General features: G+C 63.2%; 1 protein-coding gene across 1 annotated transcript; it reads right to left on the minus strand.

Moving 5' to 3' along the window:
- Positions 1-650: 650 nt before the first annotated feature.
- On the minus strand, positions 651-20,672 carry LOC138837784 (solute carrier organic anion transporter family member 4A1-like). The gene is made up of 12 exons (XM_070036796.1): positions 20,641-20,672; positions 11,269-12,128; positions 10,759-10,849; positions 9,212-9,333; positions 8,696-8,807; positions 6,670-6,824; positions 6,149-6,344; positions 4,957-5,122; positions 4,693-4,865; positions 4,430-4,494; positions 2,429-2,577; positions 651-1,240 (listed from the first exon to the last, which is right to left on the minus strand). The coding sequence occupies exons 2-12, from the start codon at positions 12,062-12,064 to the stop codon at positions 1,094-1,096; spliced, it is 2,172 nt and encodes a 723-aa protein (XP_069892897.1). The 5' UTR covers positions 12,065-12,128; positions 20,641-20,672; the 3' UTR covers positions 651-1,093.
- Positions 20,673-21,026: the final 354 nt, after the last annotated feature.

The following is a 21,026-nucleotide window of genomic DNA, read 5'->3' on the forward strand; positions in this document are numbered from 1 at the left end:
CGGTTCTCTGCCTGTTACCAGCACAGGGAAGGCATCTGAGGGGAAGAGGGAGGTGATGAGAGCCACAGCAGGCCCCTGTAGGACCTGAGAGGCAGCACGCTTGGTGAAGGACAGACAGTGTCTGTTGTGGTTCCCACCCAGGACCCCTGTACTAGGCGGTCTTTTACTGGAAACGTTCATCCCTTCCTCAGGCGTCTGCTCAGATGCTCCTTTCCCTGGCAGCTTCCCCCTCCCGCTCCCGCCTCTCCCTCTCCTTCACTGATGGGTTCACCGGCTGCATCTCTTTGGGACACACTGCTGTTGGGAACTCACACGCCCATGGGTCAGAGCACGGGACTCATGCCATACCACCCCTCCACCCTGCTGGGCACACAGAGATGTGCGCACACAGATGTACACGCTCACGTGTGCACAGCCTCATCTGCAGATGGCAGTCCACCGTCCAGCCCTCCAGGTCGTGCCCGACGTGGGTCAGAGCCAGGCCATGCAGGCCCGTCCCCACGGCCGGGAGCAGAGCCCGTCGGGTCCACCGCTGCTGTGGCCTCGGGAGGAGCGGAGGCGCTGGGAGGCAGTGCCAGGGACTCCCAATGCCATGGAAACCATGGGAATCGCAAATTCAACCGAGGGAAACACACACACTGCACAGGATGTGTACTTTAAATATTAAAATATATTACATACGTGGTTTTAACGGAAGACACATAGAAACACGCTGGCCACTCATTGCTTGGTGCAGGACTCGGCCCTGGCTGGAGTTTCCCTGACCAACACCAGGTGACCAGGTAGAGACAAACCCCACAAGCACAGAGATGTGAAATGTGGGTCCACAGACATCTATTTACAGCTGCTCTCGCAGCCCCGCTGAGGACAGGTGGCAAGTCTGAACACATCAAGTGGGCTGCCCAGATCCGGCCACCCCGGGGCCAGCCCTGGGCCAGGAGGGGCTGTGTTTGGTGTGTCCCATATCCCTTCTCCTGGCCCCCAGAATCCAAGATGAGCTTGTCCCCGGGTCTTCAGCTCTCCCGAGAAGGGCTGGGCAGGACGGTGGGGCGGGGCTGTTCTTGGGAGAGGCAGAGGGCGGCTGTGTCCCGAGTCAGACGCGGCTCTGCAGCTGCAGGTCTGCGGGGCCATCGGAGGCAGAGGACTGGCTGGGCAGGGAGGTGCTGTCCAGGCCCTCTGGGGAACCCGACGGCGACTTGTACAAGAAACAGGCAGTGGTGAAGAAGAGGAAGCCGAGCACCTGGGGAGACAGAAGGCTGCTAGGCCTCATCCCACACTCGGAATCAGACCCACGCAGGTGTGAAGACACGGGCTCCCCACAGGGCTGGGCTTACGGCACCCATGGTGCTTTAAGGGGAAATGAGAGCCACCCTTGTCTGAACGACAGGGGGTGGGGATGGGGCCAGGGGGAGGCCACCATGTCAAGTCGTCAGCACAGGCTGAGAGGCACGCGGTCTGCCCCGTCAGGTACCGAATGAGCTGCAGCCTGCAGCCTGCACACCCCGTGCCAGGTCTAAACACAGGCAGACGGCAAGGTGGCAGAAAGCCCAGGTGCCAGCCCCAGCCCTGGGCACCTGGGAAGGGAAACAGCTGGTATAGAAGTCCACATGGAAGACAAGGTCCCCCTGGACGGAAGGTGGCCCTAAACCTGCCGTCCTGACACGACAAGGGACTGTGTGCTGCCCGCTGCCCACGGACTCAGCCTGGGCATCAGACTGCTCCCTTGCTTGAGCCTCCGTGTCTGCAGCCGGGGCCACACCGCCCCTCTCGGTGCCAGCGGCCATCCGTGGCCTCCGTGTCTGCCCTGGTGTTTTCTGGGGTACCTCTGCTTATGGGTGGAGGCTGCACACAGGGCTATTTCTACAGGCTGTGCAGGGATCCAAGGCTGAGGGATCGAGGGGGAGCCCATGTGCACCTGCTTCTAAAATGATCACCCAAGCACACTCCCTTGGCGCCATGCCCCCCCCACGGGCCCCGCAGGACGGTGCCATTCTCAGGAGCCCAGCAGGACGGTGCCATTCTCAGGACCCCGCAGGACGGTGCCATTCTCAGAGCCCAGCAGGACGGTGCCATTCTCAGAGCCCAGCAGGACGGTGCCATTCTCAGGAGCCCAGCTGGGGGCGGCTGTTCCCCACTGGAGCCATTCTGGACCTCTCCAGGGCTTTCCAGCCAGGGCCAGCAGTCACGCAGGGGTGGACAGCGCAGCGGGGGGGCGGGGGAGGGCGGGGAGGGAGAGAGCTGCTCCCAATGCCCAGCCACCATCCTTCTGAGGCCCAGTTGTCCCTTGGCTTCCTTGGGCTGGGTCACATGCGGACAAGGATAGGGAGAATGACCCTTTGCAGACCAGGCCAAGAGGCCTTCGTGCGCTGGGGTTGGGCCCAGAGCACCTGGAGCCCTGGGAGCCGGAGGGGGCCTTGCCGTGCCTCACCTTGTAGGAGAGCCCTGCGGTGAGCATGTACCGGCTCATGGCTGCGTTCTGGTACACAAAACAGGAGCCCTGGTGGCCACACTGGTCCTGCCACAGCAGACAGGCCTTGTCAATCACCCAGCCGAAGGCGATGGGCCCGGGGATGCTGCCTGTGGAGAGAGGCTGGCTCAGCGACGGGAGGAGATGCCAGGCAGGGCTGGCAGCGGGAGGCACCCGGGCATGTGGGCTCTGAGCAAGGTGGCCTGGCCACTGCCTGGGGCCAGGAAGACAAGCACCGGGCAAAGAGCGAGCAGTGAGCCCTGGCAGCGCGCAGCGAGGAGGCGGGCTCCTCCGTGGGCACAGGCTCAGGCTGGCATGCGCACGGCCCGCTGGGAGGGGGCTCAGGCTGGCATGCGCACGGCCCGCTGGGAGGGGGCTCAGGCTCCTGGAGCAGAGAAGGAGCCACAGGCGTGCACACGCTCCCTCCCACAGCCACAGGCGTGCACACGCTCCCTCCCACCACACACCCACAGGCGTGCACACGCTCCCTCCCACCCCACAGCCACAGGCGTGCACACGCTCCCTCCCACCCCACAGCCACAGGCGTGCACACGCTCCCTCCCACAGCCACAGGCGTGCACACGCTCCCACCACACAGCCACAGGCGTGCACACGCTCCCTCCCACCACACACCCACAGGGGTGCACACGCTCCCTCCCACAGCCACAGGCGTGCACACGCTCCCTCCCACAGCCACAGGCGTGCACACGCTCCCTCCCACAGCCACAGGCGTGCACACGCTCCCTCCCACCACACACCCACAGGGGTGCACACGCTCCCTCCCACAGCCACAGGCGTGCACACGCTCCCTCCCACAGCCACAGGCGTGCACACGCTCCCTCCCACAGCCACAGGCGTGCACACGCTCCCTCCCACAGCCACAGGCGTGCACACGCTCCCTCCCACAGCCACAGCCACAGGCGTGCACACGCTCCCTCCCACAGCCACAGCCACAGGCGTGCACACGCTCCCTCCCACAGCCACAGGCGTGCACACGCTCCCTCCCACAGCCACAGCCACAGGCGTGCACACGCTCCCTCCCACCCCACAGCCACAGGCGTGCACACGCTCCCTCCCACCCCACAGCCACAGGCATGCACACGCTCCCACCACACAGCCACAGGCGTGCACACGCTCCCTCCCACCACACAGCCACAGGCGTGCACACGCTCCCTCCCACCCCACAGCCACAGGTGTGCACACGCTCCCTCCCACCACACAGCCACAGGCGTGCACACGCTCCCTCCCACCCCACAGCCACAGGCGTGTACACGCTCCCACCCCACAGCCACAGGCGTGCACACGCTCCCTCCCACCACACAGCCACAGGCGTGCACACGCTCCCTCCCACCACACAGCCACAGGCGTGCACACGCTCCCACCACACAGCCACAGGCGTGTACACGCTCCCTCCCACCCCACAGCCACAGGCGTGTACACGCTCCCACCCCACAGCCACAGGCATGCACACGCTCCCACCCCACAGCCACAGGCGTGCACACGCTCCCTCCCACCCCACAGCCACAGGCGTGCACACGCTCCCTCCCACCCCACAGCCACAGGTGTGCACACGCTCCCACCACACAGCCACAGGCGTGTACACGCTCCCACCCCACAGCCACAGGCGTGCACACGCTCCCTCCCACCACACAGCCACAGGTGTGCACACGCTCCCTCCCACCACACACCCACAGGCGTGCACACGCTCCCTCCCACCACACAGCCACAGGCGTGCACACGCTCCCTCCCACAGCCACAGGCGTGCACACGCTCCCTCCCACCCCACAGCCACAGGCGTGCACACGCTCCCTCCCACCACACAGCCACAGGCGTGCACACGCTCCCTCCCACCACACACCCACAGGGGTGCACACGCTCCCACCACACAGCCACAGGCGTGCACACGCTCCCTCCCACGGCACACCCACAGGCGTGCACACGCTCCCTCCCACGGCACAGTACCTAGCGTCCTCACTACGACCCACTGGATCCCCAGGGCGAAGGACCGCTGCCGATCACAGACACACCTGCAAGGAAACACACAGCAACATGGGCACCGGAGGGCCAAGCCACCCAGCACCCGCGGCCGGCAGGCGTCTTGGCCAAGCCTCCTCCCCAGGTGGCCAGCACCCCACCAGACGCCAGTCAGTTCTTTGCTGCCCGGGGAGCCCCACACGCCGGGGCCTGCAGAGCGCCACCTGCCGGTGCTGCGGGAGAGTGCTTACCGTAGCGTGGCAGTCAGCGCAGGAATGCTGCTGAGGAATGTAAAGATAATTACAACGAACACCAGAACCAGGAAGAGGGGCTTCCTCTGACAGGCTGAGGTGCATTTCCCTGTGGTGGCATGGCCAAAGCCAGAGGAAACATTCGAAGGGACACAGCTACAGTCTCGGTACACCTGGGGAGCCCAACAACAGCGCTGATCACACACAGAAGGCCCGGCTTCCCGGTCCCAGCTGGGCAGGGGCCGGGGCAGGGGCCACACTCACCTTCAGGCCTCCCGGGCCAGTGCTGTGGGCCCTGGCGCAGCCCGCGTGACAGGGGGAGTAGTAGGTGAGGCCATCCGAGCCACACACGGGGGCGTAGTGCTCCGGCTGGCAGCCACAGGCCACGTTGCATCTGGCCGTCAGGTTCAGGTGGCCCTCCCGCCACAGGCTGCAGGGGGACGGGAGGCCGGACGTGAGGCCAGCGCCAGGGCCCCAGGGCGGCCCGGGCCTCATCCCCACCCAGCGACGTTTGGGGTCTGCAGATGCGCCAAGCCTGTGCCCACAACTCGAGAGGCCCACCAGTGTTCTACTTCTGAGGGCAGCCAGGGCGGCTGGCGTGCCCACCATCTCCCTTGGTTTGTTTCTGTTTCGGGTCCGTGGAAACCCATGTGCATTGCCTGAAGGCAGCGTCAGGAGTGCCAGCTTCCGTCACCTGCAGTCACCTGCAATCCGGCCCCGTTCCCAGCACGGGCCAGCCTGTGTGCTGCAGCCACAGCCTGCATGCATGCGTGCGTGTGTGTGTGTGTGTGTGTGTGTGTGTGCCAGCAGCCACCAGCCATCACACCTCCTTCCTCCAAGCAGAGCATGCTGTGCTGCCATCACACCCACCATCCCATCTACCACCCGACTCTGCCCTCTGCACCCACCCAGCGTGGACCAGCTTCACCCACAGCGGCACCAGAACACCCAGGCCACTCTCTGCCCTCCCTGCTGCCACAGTCAAGGCTTCCAGGCAGCTCCGTGCTAGCCAGGCTGACAGTGTGGGCACAGGTGTCCCCAGGGCCAGGCCAGGCACACATCTGACCTTCCCCATGGGTGCTTGCATATCCCACTGCACACACATGCACACACATGCACACACATGCACGCACACACGCATACACACACATGCACACACATGCACGCACACACGCACGCACGCACACACGCACGCGCGCACACACACACAAGCGCCTTGTCATGTCCACCTCAGCCTAGGACCCTATGTGCTGGGGCTCTGCCTCCCTCTCATAGAGAAGACAGACCAGGCAGGGCTGTGGCTCCTGTGGCAGAGCAGGTCGGACAGGGAGCTTCGGAAGGGCTTGGAGTCAGCGGTGCGCAGATCCCCTCGGGGTCTTCCCTGCCCGTGCGCAGCCACTGCGACCAGAACAGGACAGGGGCGCCGGGCCCCTCCCGCAGGGCCTGCCGCGCTCACCTGCCACTGTAGCCGGCCGTCACGCCGGCCATAGGCACGCTCTCGCAGTGCGTGAGGAAGATGAAGAAGGCAAGCAGGCTGGTCAGGGTGCAGAGCAGGCAGAAGCGAATGATCCCGGGCCCACGGAGCTTGAGCCTGTTCACCAGGAAGCCGCCCAGGAGCGTGCCGCCGCCTCCGGCCGGAACCACCAGGTACCCTGGGGAGGGAGGGCTGTCAGTGTCGGGGTCACTGAGGCCCGTGGCCTCCACGGGCAGCGGGCAGCCCTGAGCACTCAGCACAGCCCTGCAAGGGCCTCCGCCCAAGGCCCAGGGGGAGGAGGCCCAGAGATCAAGGACAGCAGGCACGCGGGCACCGCTGGAGGGGCCAACCCTGAGGGGCACTGGGGAAGCCTCTCTGCCCAGCGCCTGGGGACAGCCAGACCCCAAAACCCTTCTATAACACAGTGGGAAAGGTGGGAGCCTGGACGAATTGGTCAGCTGCGGGCCTCCCTGCAGTGCCCCCCAAGACTCAAGTCTTCTCACCGAACAAGGTGGCGGCCTGGGAGGCGCTCAGGCTGAACTGGGCCTCCAGGAACTTGGGGCCGAACGTGGACATGCCGGCAATGAGCGTGGCCTCGGTGGCGCCAGCCAGGCAGAGCAGGACGAACGTGGGGTTCCTCAGGAGGAGCCAGATGGAGCTAAGGGGGAACAGAGAGTGGAAAGAGTGGGCAGGTCCTCAGTGTGGAAAAAACCCAACAAACCTCACAAGGCTACTGCCTCTCCTTTTGAATCCTGGGGCTTGAACCAGGGCCTGGCCTCCTTGAGCTTTTCTGTGCAAGGCAAGCGCTCTACACTTTGAGCACAGTGCCGCTTCTGGTTTTCTGGTGGTTCACAAGCTAGGCACTGGTGGCTCAGGCCTGTCACCCTAGCTACTCAGGAGTCTGAGATCGGAGGATTGTGGTTCAAAGCCAGCCCAGGCAGGAAAAGTCTGTGAGACCTTTATCTCCAATGATCCATCAGAAAACTGGAAGTGGCGCTGTGGCTCAAAGTGGTAGAGTGCTCTCCTTGAGCAAAAGAGCTCAGGGACAGGGCCCTGGCCTGGAGATTAAGCCCCAAGTCGTAAATCTAATCCAGGAGAGCTGAAGCGGCTTCTCCCAAGCCTGGCGCGGTACCAGGTGGCTCTTCTGTGCGTCCAGAGGCAGGGGTGCTGGCGGGCAGGTCTTGGAAGCAGAGGCAGGGGTGCTGGTGTGCATTTCTGCTTTCCAAGCCCCGGCCCTGGTTCTGCCAAACCTGCACTCCTCCTCTCGGCGGTGGACAGCGGCCTCTCCCCCCTCCCCATCACCTCGGCAGGCAGAAAGCTGCGTGCCTTTCAAGGTACTCACTGGCACGCTCTACATCTTGAGAACAAAGGACAAAACTGAGGCCCATGAGGAAGGAGGCGCGTGCGGCGCGGCGCGAGGAGCTCTGGAGTGGTCCCGGCCCGCGGGCACAGCCAGCAGGCATGGGCCATGCTTATGTGGAAGGATGGCTACCAGCGGCCTGACCTTCACACCTGGCGAGGTCATGGGCGGTCCAACCAGGCCAACAGTGCTCATAGAGCTCCAGCGGATCCTGGCCAGACTCTAACTTTGGGTTGCAGTGCTTTTTTTTTTCTTCTATTCTCCTGGGATTTGAACTCAGGGCTGATCCTGGCAAGCTAGCCTTTCTACCACTTGAGTCACCCTCCCTCCCCGACAAAGAAGAGAACGAAGAGGAAACCATGAGCAGGTGCTGGCACGGGGTGGGTCCTTCCCCAAGTGGTGCCCACCCTGGTGCCCAGACCTGCTTAGCTTGTGCTGCCTGGCTGCACAGCCCTGCTCTCCCGCCTGAGCTGCAGACCACTTGTCTGGGGCTTTAATGGGCATGGGTGCGGAAACGGGGCCCAGAATTTGCTAAGCAGTAGCCAGTTTAGGAGATCCACTGTGCTCAGTGCACGCGAGCCAAGGGTGCCTGGGCTCTCCCCTGCACCAGGCTGCACTGGGCTGCACTAGGCCACGCTGAGCTCTGGGTCCAGGCCAGCCAGCCTGGCAGACAGGAGTCCGGGCCAGCATGGCTGACTCCCCTGGGGGAGGGGAAGGGCAAAGCCCTCAGCACGGCGACTCTGCCCCACAGAGGAGGGACGCGGTGGCGGCCAGCGGCGGCTCTCGGTCGCTCCTCTCCCTGCACCCAGGAGGGATGGGCACCCATCACGACAGCCCTCCAAATGGCGGCATGAGGAGGGCCTGCAAAGGGTCCCGGAACCCAGGGCGCCGACTGCCAAAGCCCACAGCTTCCCTGGGGAGGGTCTGCACCCTTGGCCTGAGCGAGGGGGGGGGAGGGGAGGCGCTGCTGCTGGTGGGAAGTTTCATTTGAGGTTCAGGAGCCTCAGGGGACGGCTGAGACCCGCCAACAACCCGCAATGGCTGCAGCCTTGGGGAGGGACTCTGCTGCTGCTCCCCACGTTTAGGGGTCAGCGGTCAGGGAAGAGGTCCCCGGGCTGTGGTCTACGAGGCCGTGGTGGGCCGGTGCCCCACGCCCAGTGTGTCCTTACAGGGGCAGGTCTCTGGCAGTCTTCCCGAAGGCGGGGTTGCTGGCCGACTTGTGGCCGTTGTCTTTCAGCCGGTGCGTCTCGGCCGCTTTCACCACCAGGTAGCGCTGGGAGCCTAGGAGAGAAGGGGCAGGTTCCCAGAAGGCCAAGGCCCTGTGAGGCCGGCCTCCCACGAGCCCTGCCCCTCTGCTCTCCCAGCAGGGCTGGATATCGCATCTGATCCACACAGGGTCTGTGGCCCGAGATGGAGGGACACGGGGGACGGCTGCAGTGAGGGGGAGGCCCACACAGGACCCTCGGGAGGGGGGAGGGCTGCCTGGGGAGGGGGCAGCAGGCTCCATGGGGTGAGGACAGCGGCCCGGGGACGGTCACCTCTGCCCCGTCCATTCCGGAGTCTTTCCTCCCAGCGGCAAAGACTGTCCCCCACCTCACTGGTGGGAGTGGCCAGAAGGAAGGGGGCAGGGCAAAGGGCATGTCCTGTGTCCTAGAGGGTACGTCCGGGCTGGAGCAGGGGCCTACCTGGCAGCTGCCGAGGGTAGCCAAGGATCGGGATGGCAATGAGGAAAGCCACCGTCCCAGCACCAAGGAAGCCAACCCACCAGGCACCGACCCACAGTGGGCTTTCTGTGGTCAGCTCCTTCCTGTTGGGAAAGGCAGCGGCCTGAGGTCATTTCTTGGCCCACCAGGGTCCTTTTCAGTACACATACAAGTGGGGCGTCCAAGCTGCTCCTCCTCTGCGCAGACCTCGAGGTCCCTCTGCACAGGGTCCGCAGAGGCCTCTGGCCCTGTGGCCGCCTGCCCACACCTCCCTGCAGGCTGGAGACTACGGTGGGCGGGGCCTGGGAGGGGAGGCCCTCCGAGGAGCAGCAGCAGGGGCTCCTCTACCCACCAGTGCCGGGGGACAGGCGGTGTCCCCAGGGCGATGGAGCTCAGGGACAGAGTGTTCAGCCGGCTCTGGCTGAGAGCCCCGCAGAGGGACCATTAGGCTTGTGACTGCCATCTGCACATGGGTGAGCTCCCAAGTGGAAAGAGAAGAAGGGAAAAACCACCAGGAAGGCAGAGGCCGTCCAGGCTGTGACTTCCGGGTGGTCATCAAGGAGAGGAAGAGAGGAAGAGGAGGAGGACAGGGCCAATGCTGGCAGGCAGGAAGGAGACAGAACAGAAAGGGACGCCCAGCCAGGCAGCAGCACGAGGTCCTGCTCTGTGCTCGCAGGGAACAGCTGCAGCCGCCCCTCAGGGCCAGGAATGCGCTCTGCCTCCCCCCAACCCATGAGGAACGTGGGTAGAGCCCCAGAGCCCCAGAGGGCAGAGCGAGCGAAGCGTCCAGCCCGGGACACGAGCCCCAACCTACCTCCAGGCTCTGCACAGAATGCGCACACTCGACCCCACATTCTCAACCCAGGGCCAGAGGTGGCTTTTGTGAGAGGGCAGAGACGGGGGCGCCATCTGCAGAGAGAGTCTCAAGGTGTAGCGGTGCCCAAGACACAGAATGACCATCAGGAAAACGTTCACAGGAGCTGACCCTCCTCATGCAGGGCAAGGGCTGCAGCCGCCCGCACGGCCTGCAGTCTGCGGTCAGCAAGGGCCACCTCTCCTTCCCTCCCCGCCGGCCCCTCCCGTGCTCTCTGCCTCTCCCTCTTCCTCTCACCCTCACCGTCTGTCTCTGGCCCTCCCTCTCTGGCTTGCGTCCTCACTCTCCTGCTTGCATTACCCAAACGAGCATCACAAACAGAAGACAGGGAAGTGAAAGGTAAGAATTTCCACATGGCGGCAGGAAAGGGGCTGTCAGCTCAGGTGCGGCGTGCAGAAGCCCGCAGCCAGGGCTGGAGAGCACTGGGCTGTGCCTGACAGCCCTTGGCCCTCCCCCTTTCCACCCTCCCCCCCCCCAGCTGGGCTCCTAAGGCCTCCCACCCACCGACCTGAGGGGCCCATCCCACAGCCAGCCCTGATTCCTCCTGCTCCAGCCAGCAGCGCCGCATGCCGTGGACACCACCGGGCAAAACCACCTCTCGGGACTGCAGGGCCCAGGCACCAACATGGACAGGTGGACAGGCCAGGTCACTCACCGTGGGCCCATATCTGTGTAAATGTTCAGCATGGCGCCTCCTATCAGGTAGCCGGCTGCAGGGCCGAGAATGGCGGCTGTGTAGAAGATAGCTGGAAGGCAAGCAGAACATGGCGGTCAGTCGCATCCCGAGCCCTCCCGAGAGAGCCACGGTGTCCCTCCAGGTCTGGTCCACCGCACGCAGCTGTGCTGGGTCTGACATCTAGTTGTATCCACTCACACGGGGCTTGTCGGGGGCAGGGCTCGTTGGGTCCGGTTTCAATCCCCCTCCCCCTACACCCCCACACACTGTGGGGCCCTGTGGGGCTTCACCGAGGACACGGTGTCACCAAAGGCGTCCTTTGGTGCTCAGATGAAACCACGGCTGGCCTGCCCCTCAGGGAGCAGCCGGTGAGGCCGTGAATAAGAAACGCACAAAGAGCAGAGCCCCGCCAGATGCCCGCAGGCACAGGCTCAGTGCCAGCCGCCATGCTGAACCCGTGCTGGCCCCAGCCCCGCCAGCCCCACTCACCGATATAGATGGGCGAGTAGCTGGACTTGACGTTCTCGTCCAGGTAGGTGACGCCCAGCGTGTAGAGGGGCGTGGCACCCACGCCGTGCAGGAACTGGCCCAGCATGAAGACCAGCCGGTAGCTGGAGAGGCCCGAGGTGCGGTCGGAGCACGCCACGCTCTGGTTGGCCTGGCATGTCCCCACGCCCTCATCCACCGTCACCTCGTAGCGGCCGGCCATGAAGTGGGGCAGCGTGAACACCAGCGAGCCGGCACCCAGGATCAGCACGCCCCAGCCCAGCCAGCGCGGCTTGTGACCGTTGCCCCCAAAGTAGCTGACAAACGTGAGACAGAGGCAGGCGGCGATGTCGTAGGAGCTGGCGATCAGCCCGCTCTCGTAGCTGTGCAGGTCGAAGCGGCGCTCGATGGAGGTGACCACCGTGTTGATGAAGCCGTTCACCGTCATCCCTTGCAGGAAGGAGGCGGCGCACAGGAAGAACAGGAAGCCCTTGGGCGTGTTGAAGGCCTGCAGGCAGCGAGGCGTGAAGGTCCGCCAGCCACACAGCAGGCCCTGCGTCCCCGAGGACGCGTACCGCATGTCCCCGGCCCCCTGGCTGCCGGGCTTCTCCGCCGGGGGCTGGCACAGGGGCTGGCTGCAGGAGTCCAGGGGACTGAGGTCGGCGGAGCGCAGGGAGGCCGGCGATCCCCTGCTGTGGGGCGGGCTGCGGCTGCAGCCGTTCTCGGTGGCCAAGGGCTCCGTGAAGAGGAGCCGCGGCACCGCGAGGAGGCGCTGGTCACCCGTCATGTGCTGGGGCATCTCCGGGACGGTGGGGAGGGCGTCACGGCTCGGCAGGGAGGGAGACGCAGCAGGAGAGCCCACTCTGTGAGAAGAACGTCCGGTTAGCGACCCTCAGCCTGTCCCTGTCCCTGCACCTATCCCCAAGCCCACCCAAGCCCACCAAGGCCTGGCCCGGGCCTTCTGACACAGCCCATCGCCCGGCCTGAGAAGGGGCTCCACTCTGGTGGTTGTTAGGACTGTGGGAAGAAGAGCTTGTTACCAAGACATGGGGCAGGGCCCCGGCAAGGAGAGAGCCATTGGGTGGACGGCCACCATGCATGGTGGAGTTAGACACCACAGGACTGAGCTGGGCCCCAGACCCCCTATCACCGTGACCCACACTGTCCCCCATGGCTTTGCTTTGTATGTATGGGGCAAACACCCCAACAGTCCCCTCGGGAGGTGACCCTCAACCCAGCCTGGATCTTCCCTGAGGATCAACCAGCCATCCAGTGCCTCCTACCCCATAGGAAAATGAGGAAGGGGAAAAGAGTCTCCCAGAACTCTCAAGAGCCATCCACGCCGGGACAGAGCCCGGCCCCTGGCCCAGGTCTCCCTGACTCTGCACCAGAACACTTCACAATTCTCCCTCAGCTCCAAGAACCAAACTGGTCCCACTGGGCTGGAGGTGGGCCCAGCCCTGGGGCCTGGCTCAGCCTCCCGGGGCCCATTCCCCAGAGCCAGGCTGGGTGAGTGACCAGTGCACCCCAGAGCCAGGCTGGGTGAGTGACCAGTGCACCCCAGAGCCAGGCTGGGTGAGTGACCAGTGCACCCCGGGCTGGGCGCTCTCCTCCAGTACTGCCCCACACTCTTTTTAGAGGGGCTGCAGCCAGGACCAGAGCCGTCCAGGCCCCAAGGCCTCCTAGGAACCTGTGAGACAACTAGCTTCCCAGGGGGACGAAGCAAACCCATCCCAACACACACACTGCCTCAGTGTGCTCAGGGGGGGTCCTGGCACGGGTTCCCTAGGCCGAGCCCACCTCAGACATTCACAGGATGAGAAGAGGCTATCAGAGGGCCCTGGTCCCATCTGACTCGCAGTGAAATGTGGGCTCAGATGCACTGGGGACAGGACAGGTGTCCCCAGGCTGAGAGGAGAAGCAGGGGGGCCGCCCCGGGGACACCTTGGTCCTAGGCCTCCAGGCTCCAGCACCAGGAGGCCACACGCGTCTGCCAACTAGCCCTTTGGGGTCTGTACCCCCCCACCTCCCTGGGGAGGCCCAGACAGGGCCAACAGGCTACAGGCCAGGCTGGGGGTGGCCATGGGTGGGGCTGCGGGCCCAGCACCACGATGGCCCTTTGCGGATCATCGCAACACTAGGTAACAGCAAACTGCTGACTTATTTGTACAAGCACAACTTCACTGGAAGGCCAGTCAGCTCTCGGCTTCCTCAGGTGGGGTGTCCCGGATGGGGCGGGGGCAGTGGATGGAGGGTGATGTGGTCCTAACAGCCACAGCACATCGAATGCCACCTGATGCCAGGTGCCGCTCTAGGGTGATACAGGTCAGGAAGGGGCCCACACCACAGCCAGCGGCAGTTAGGACCGACTCATTCTGAGCGGCTCTCCAGTCCTGTGTGTGACAGATATGGATCGAAAGAACTGGACTGGAGCCTAACACACAAGGCCCCGTGTCGCCCTGGAAGAGGCAGGGCTCAGCACAGGCACCTGTGAACCGCAGAGGTCCCATCAGTCATACTCCGGCCCATGACCCTGTCCGGGTTTCATTCACAGCACCAACTCCACTCTGCCAGCTGGTGACCCCTGGCCGATCTGAGCAGTGTGGCATCAGAGAGCACACAAGAGGGACGCCGTGTAGAGTATGGAAATAACCTCAAAGTTCCCAGAGAAACCCAAGGGCCAGGCTCCACAGGCACAGAGCAGGCCAGCAGTGAGCCTGTGAACACACACACAACACACCTGCTTGATCCACAGCCGGACAAGCCAAAGTGGGAAACACAGGACCCAGACAGGTCAGGGCAGATGCAGCAAAGCCATGACACATTGTGGCCTCAAAACTCAGGTTCTGACATGAAGAACAGCCTCAAAGAGCTGGGAGCATGGAGAAGACTCAAGGCAACAAGAGACCAGAAGAGCAGTCTGCCATGTCGCCATCAACCAGAAGCTCTGACCCAGGCGCTCATGGGCCCCTGCGGCCTGGCCCCAGGACCACCCCCTGGAGGCAACAAGACAACAGAAAGACTTCCTGCTTGAAAACTCACAAAGAATCCTGGCGTCTCTTGGCTCCTAGTTCACAGCTCTTTCACCCGAACCCAAAGCTCTGACCCAAGTATATGAAGCACAAGCTAAAATTAGACTTATCACTTACATTTAAGTCAGCAATTTAAAATCCTATTTTAAATAGGAAGCAGGCTATTTTCCAGATGTCCACCAGGCCATGCAGGCCAGCCGGGGACACGCTCCAGCAGCCAGGCCAGCCGGGCAGGGTGGCCCTGCCTGCTGTCCTTCCCCTGGAAGCTGAGGCAGGAGGATTGCAAATTGGAGGCCAAACTGGACTACAATGACAAGGCCCTGTCTCCAACGACAAACAAAGTGGGGGCTGGTGGCTCACGCCTGTAATCCTAGCTACTTGTGAGGCTTAGATTTAGGGATCATAGCTTAAAGTCAGTTCTAGAAGGAAAATCCATGTTGTTTTTTTTTTTTTGTCAGTCTGGTCATGGGGTTTGAACTCTGGGCCTGGGCACTGTCCCTCAGCTCTTCAGTTCAAGGCTAGCACTCTACCACTTGAGCCACAGCGCCATTTCCGGTTTTCTGGTGGGGGCTGGCTTTGAACTGTGATCCACAGATCTCAGCCTTTTGAGTAGCTAGGATTATAGCATAAGCCACTGGTGCCCTGCTTCCATGAGAATCTTATTTCCAATAACCACCAAAGAGCTGGAACTGGAGCCATGGTAGAGTTCAAGTGGTAGAGTTCCAGCCTTGAGCAAAAAAGTTGGGCTCTGAGTTCAGTAGACATGTGCGTGACGCAGACGGACAGACACTCTGCCAGCCTGCTCCCTGCCTGTCACCAGCCCCCTCGCCAGCAGTCCTGATGAGGACAGGCCATTTCAAAAGGTGGGACCATTGTGTGCTTCCTCCAAAGCTGGGCTCCCACAGCCTGGAGATGAGGAACCTCATCTAGCCACATGACCCCCAGGGTGGAGGCATCCAGGTGCCGGGCCTGCGCAACCCCCTGAGCACAGGCCTGAGCCCTTTGTTATCCGTGGCATCACAGCCTTTACCCAGAGAGCACCTCTGAGACCAGGAGAGCCGCCTGGGGGGGCCCAGGAGGCATGCTTACCCCGAGAAGACACTGGCACCCTCTACCTGAGAGTGGAGACTCCCCAGCCTCTCTGCCGGCTCCACCAGACGGCCCAGCAGGGTGGAAGAGGCCACAGGGATTAGGCCTAGCTGATTAGAGCTGGGATGAGCTAAGGACGTATACCCTGTGGAGGGTTTGTGTGTGTGTGTGTGTGCGCGCGCACGCGCGCACATGCACACACATTCTACCTGTGTCCTTTGTTTGGGGGAAGGAAGTTTCTGGGACCACACTTTCCATCAGGTCCTACACATTTTGTCTTGAAAATGGCAGGCATTGATTTTTCCATCCGTGCCCCAGACCATCTGCCAGCGTGTTTTGGGGTGGAATTCCCCAGCCCACGCCCACCTCGTTATAGGAGCCCTAAGGTCAGTGGCCTTCGGATGGGCCACCCACCACTTAGTCCTTAGAGGGTGAGGCCTTGGTTTATGTGTTTGCATATTCCTCTCGCCAACCTATTTCCTCCAGACAGTCATCTGTTTCCTCAGTCCCTACCTGGGCTGGCCCCAGCAGGTGCAGAGCATAGGAAGTTTCTGGAATACTTAACCCTCCTGTGTGTCCCTCTTCCCCAGATGGCCAAAGTCCCTGCAGGACACCCGGGACCCTCGTGGAGGCCTGGAGCTCTCCGTGTCACTTCTGTTGGATCCCCGCGAGCGGGGTTCCTGGGTCCACTCAGTGGCCCACTGCCGGGGGCATGGGTTTCATTTCCCCCACACCCAGGCTCCAGCCAAGACTGAGGAAGTAAAGCCACGTTCTGTCCCGCGGCACACAGGTGTCCTGGGGCAGCAGCCACAACCAGGAGAGCTGCAGCCTGCGCCCCAGCATCCCCCCCCCTTCAGCCCCAGTGCCCGCCCCCTCTCTGTCCTCACACCAGCATCTCCTCCGGCTCCGGACTAGGACACTTGCACTCCTGTGTGATGCCAGGGCAGCTCACACGGCCCAGCAGGCACTGTGCTGACCACGCGGGATGAGGTGCAGAAAGCCAGCTGCCTTGCATGGAGGCTGGCGGATGCGGAGCCTGGGTGTGGGGCACCAAAGACCTGTCCGCTAGCTCAGTCCCCCACCTGCCTCCCCCTTCCTCCCCCCTCCTCCATCTGCTCCTACCTCCTCTCATCTCCTCCCACCTGTTCCCCCTCCTCCCCCCTCCGCTTCCCTGCTCCCACCCCCTCCCACCTGTTCCCACCCTCTCCCCTGCTCCCACCTCCTGTCCCCTGCTCCCACCCCCTCTCCCCTGCTCCCACCTCCTCTCCCTTTCTCCCCCCTCCTCCATCTGCTCCTACCTCCTCCCACCTGTTCCCCCTCCTCTCCCCTGCTCCCACCTCCTCCATCTACTCCTACCTCCTCTCATCTCCTCCCACCTGTCCCCCCTCCTTCCCCTGCTCCCACCTCCTCTCCCCTCCTCTCCCCTGCTCCCACTTCCTCCTGCCTGCCTCACCTGCTCCCACCTCCTCCCACCTGTTCCCCCTCCTCTCCCCTGCTCCCACCCCCTCTCCCCTGCTCCCACCTCCTCCCCCTTTCTCCCCCCTCCTCCATCTGCTCCTACCTCCTCTCATCTCCTCCCACCCCCTCCCCCTTTCTCCCCCCCATTATCCATCTGCTCCTACCTCCTCTCCTCTCCTCCCCCTTTCTCCTCCCTCCCCCCCCTCCTCCATCTGCTCCTACCTCCTCTCCTCTCCTCCCACCTGTTCCCCCTCCTCCTCCCTCCTCTCCCCTGCTCCCATCTAGGAGCCTGGGGGAGAGGGAGGCATGCACATTTCTTTCTCTTCCTCCTTTGCCCTTTCAGGCAGATTGGTGAAGCAGAGGGAGGCAGGGACTGCCTCTCGGCCAGTCAGGTGCTCAAACGCTGGAAGGTCCTGGGTCTCTCTAGGCCTCACTCCCCCCACATATACTATGGTGTCATGCACCTCTCTCTGCACAGATGGGCCCTGGCGCTGCTGGGCTGGATGCACAGAAGATTACCGGGTCTTCCGGCAGGTCTCGGTGCCGGCTCCCAGGTCGTGTGGCAGCCGGAGCAAAGCGGCTTACTTTGCCCTCACACCTGGCTCCAGCTGCTCCACTGGCTCCTGTGAGTAAACGTGGAAGTCGTGTTTATGACCCTGTTTGTCACCTGCAGGACGTGGCCCTGTTACAACACCATGGACTTTACCTGGCTCAGCCCAGATGAGGAAACCCAACTGGCATGGCTGGCCCACCGCCTCCAGAGTCTGGGGGAGGGGAGACCCCAAGAACTAACTGCAGAGGCCCCAAGCATGCAGGGGTAAGGAGTGGAGCTGATCCCAACACGAGTCTGTGGCTTGGATCACAGGGGTGATCTGGGTACCCCCCCCCACAAACCAAACTTGCCGGATTAAAACCTCACTCAGACAAGGTGAAGCCTGGGTGGAGGATGCAGATGGAGACTCGCTGGAAGGGTGGGGAAGGAAGATGCAGTTCTTCATTCAGGGATCTGGTGTGGAAAAGCAGCGTGCTGCCAGCCTTGGAGGCCTCACCCAGCACTGCCTCCCTGGTTTCTGGCGTGAGTGGCTTTTACAAAAGGCAAGTGGTTTGAAAAGGCATCCAACCTCCCCCAGAAATGTGGTCGAAGATTCAAATCTGATGAAATCCTGGTGGGAAGGAGGCCATGCCGTGGCCGCCAGGGGAGATGAAGGGTGTGAGGGAAGTCGGACCCCTCAATAGATGAGATCAGCAGTCTGTAACACAGCAGGGAGAGCAGAGGGGGGCACGTCCCCAGCCAGGCTGCCCTGCCCCGGCCCTGATCTACCTCTGCAGGGGCCCACACGAGGCATGACCAGGCCCACCCTACAGGCAGCAAGCCTCAGACCCCCTTCCCAACAGCAGAGGCAAAGGTGTCAGGACAAAGCAGGTGACAAGGTCCTGAGAAAAATCCCCTTCCAGAAGGCAACGGCCTGGGCACTCTGGAGGGCGGAGGCCGTGTGACTCAGGAACTGAAGATACTTTTCTTTTCGGTGGTACTGGGGTCTACATTCAGGGTCTTGCTCTTATCAGGCAGGTGCTCTACCACTTGGGCCGCATCGTTGGTACTTTATCTTACTTAGTTTCCAGGTAAGGTCTTAGAGTACCAATCTCCTAACTAGGCCTCCCTTGCCACTTGGATTAGGGGACACAGCACCACACTTGTCCTATTAAGATGGGGTATCTTACTAATTTGTTGTTGTTATTGTTTTGGTCAGTCGTGGGACTTGAACTCTGGGCCTGGGTGCTGTTCCTCAGTTCTTCAGCTCAAGGTTAGCGCTCTATTCCTGGAGCCACAGCACCACTAACGGTTTTCTGGTGGTTAATTGGAGATTAGAGTCTCATGGACTTTCCTGACCAGGCAGGTTTTGAATCATGATCCTCAGATCTCAACCTCCTGAGTATCTAGGATTACAGGCCTGAACCACTGGTGCGCGGGCTATCTTACTAATATCTAGCCTGGCTTTGAATCTGAGATTGTCCTAATCACTTTCCTGAGCCAGGCCACCAAGCTCGGCTGAGGAATGTTTTTATAGCCTGGCCCACACCCCATTAGATATAGTCTGGAGGAAGCTGGAGGCATAAGGGCGAGGCTCCCCACCCTGCGGTCCTGGGGCTGGAGCCCTTCTCTCTCCCCTCTGAGGTCAGAAGCTGACTTTGTGGTTAGTAGATGTGCTCGCAGAGCCAGGGTTACCTAGATCAAGGATGGTCCAGCCCCTCGGGTGGTACGAGGGGCTGGGTTGGGACTAACTCAGCACCAGCCTCAGGGACCACACCCAGTGATCCACCTGAAAGGAAGGAAGTAGCTGGAAGGAATTTTCCAGGCCCTACCTGCTAGCCTGGCCTGGTGGGAAAGCAAGAGGTCCCACTCCAAGGTATTCAGGACCAGCTAGCTCCAGAGACCTGCTCTGATGAGCCACCGAATCTGAGAACATCCAGAGGCAGCCTTCCTCCTGTCCTGCTGTCCCTGCCCCTCCCAGCCAAAGGCCGTGTTCCTTGAATTCCCATGTCTTAGGCCCTGGTTCTCCTCCTTGGGAAGAGTAACACAGCTTAAATGCCTAAAAGTGGGTCCAGGTAAACCTGGCCCTCACTTCCAGCTCTGCCATCCTGGGCAAGGCACAAATGTTCCGGTGCCCTGGCCTTCTCCTCTGTGCGTTGGTGAGAACGTGGTGAAGCCACGGGCACAGGGCCAGCAAATCTCTCCCGCTGTCCTTGTTATCACGACTGTCAAGACTCACACGGGAGTCTGATGTGGTGGCTCCCACAGGAAATCCCAAGGAGGCCTGCTTCACTAGCTGGCCCCAGGTTAAAACAACAACAACACTACGGAGTCTCACTGAAAAATAAGGAAAGCTAAAAGGGCTGGGAGGGGCAGGGTAGGGCAGCTCTAATGGGAGAGTGCTTGTCTAGAGTTCCAACCTCCATGGGGGGGACACAAGTAAGGAAGGAGAGGGGGGGAGGAAGAAGAGGAGGGGGGATGAGGAGGGAGGGGGGATGAGGAGGGGGAGGAGGAGGAAGAAGAGGAGGAGGAGGAGGGGGGAGGAAGAAAGGTAAGAATGGAAGGAGAGGAAGGAGGAGGACAACGGGGAAGGAAAGGAAGGGAAGAAAGGCGGCAGGCACGAGGGGGTTGGCCGGAGGAAGAAATAAAGACGGAAGAAAGAACGAGCGAGGAAGAGGAGGAGGGCGGCGGGCAGGCAGGGCCCAGTGACCCCGGCGCGCGGCCGGACCGGTGCTACCCACGCGTGGCGGCGCGAAGCCAGGCCCGGAGACGGCGCCGCGGACCTCAGACCCCGCGCCGGGGCCCCGGCACCTCCGGGCCGAGAAACTCCGGTGCCCGGCGATTTCCTCGCTGGCTCAGCCGCCGCCGCCGCCGCCCCCGAGCCCGGGCTGGGAGGCCTCGGCCCGGCCACCCGCCTGCGCCACCCCGTCCGCGCGTCCGTCCGTCCGAGCCCCGACCCACTCCCACCTTGCCCTCCACGCCGCCGGAGCGGTGTCCCCGGCCCGGCCGAGACGCGGGGCTGCAGCCCGGCGCTGGCAGCGAGCAGGCGCCAACTCAGCGCCCGCCGCCCCGGCCCCGCTCCCCGGCCCCGCGCCACCACCGCCCCGGACGCGCGCTCCGAGCTCCCGGGCCGGCCGCACGCCCCGCCCGCCCCGCGCCGCCGGCTCCCGCAGACACCTGCCGGCTCCTGACGTCAGACGGCCCGAGCTCCGCGGTCGGGCGGCCCCGCGCCCCCGCTCCGCGCCGCTCACCGCGCGCACTCACCTTCCCAAGGCCCCGGCCGCCGCACTGCGCTCGGCGCGCTGCACTCTAAGCCCCGCGCGCGGCCCACGCCCGCTTCATTCATCGCCGGGCCCCGCCCCCGCCGCCGAGGCCGCGCCCCTGCCCGGCGGCCAATGGCAGCGCGGTCCGGGCGGGGCCGGGCCCGAGGCTGACAGCGGTGGGAGTACGCGGGGCGGGGCCTGGGGCGGGGCGGGGCCTACCCTCCGCAGGGGACCAATGGCAGCGCGGTCCAGGTGACGAGGGCGGGGCGGGGCCGGGGCCGGAACCTCGTCCCTCCGGGGCCCGCGCTGCCGGCCGCGCGTGAGGACCGCTCTGCGCCGGGGGCACCCGGAGACCGCCGGGCGGCGGGGGCCTGGGCCGGCCTCAGC

The sequence above is a fragment of the Dipodomys merriami genome, unplaced genomic scaffold, assembly GCF_024711535.1.
Source record: "Dipodomys merriami isolate MVZ:Mamm:240054 unplaced genomic scaffold, mDipMer1.0.p SCAF_275, whole genome shotgun sequence".
NCBI classification, from domain to species: Eukaryota; Metazoa; Chordata; class Mammalia; order Rodentia; family Heteromyidae; genus Dipodomys; species Dipodomys merriami.

Coding starts and splice junctions, on each gene's coding strand:
- LOC138837784 (XM_070036796.1), bottom strand. CDS start 12,064: ATGCCCCAGCACATGACGGGTGACCAGCGCCTCCTCGCGGTGCCGCGG. Junction 6,345..6,669: donor CCAGGCCGCCACCTTGTTCG/GTGAGAAGACTT, acceptor CTCCCTCCCCAG/GGTACCTGGTGGTTCCGGCC. Junction 2,578..4,429: donor GGTCGTAGTGAGGACGCTAG/GTACTGTGCCGT, acceptor CTCTCTCCACAG/GCAGCATCCCCGGGCCCATC.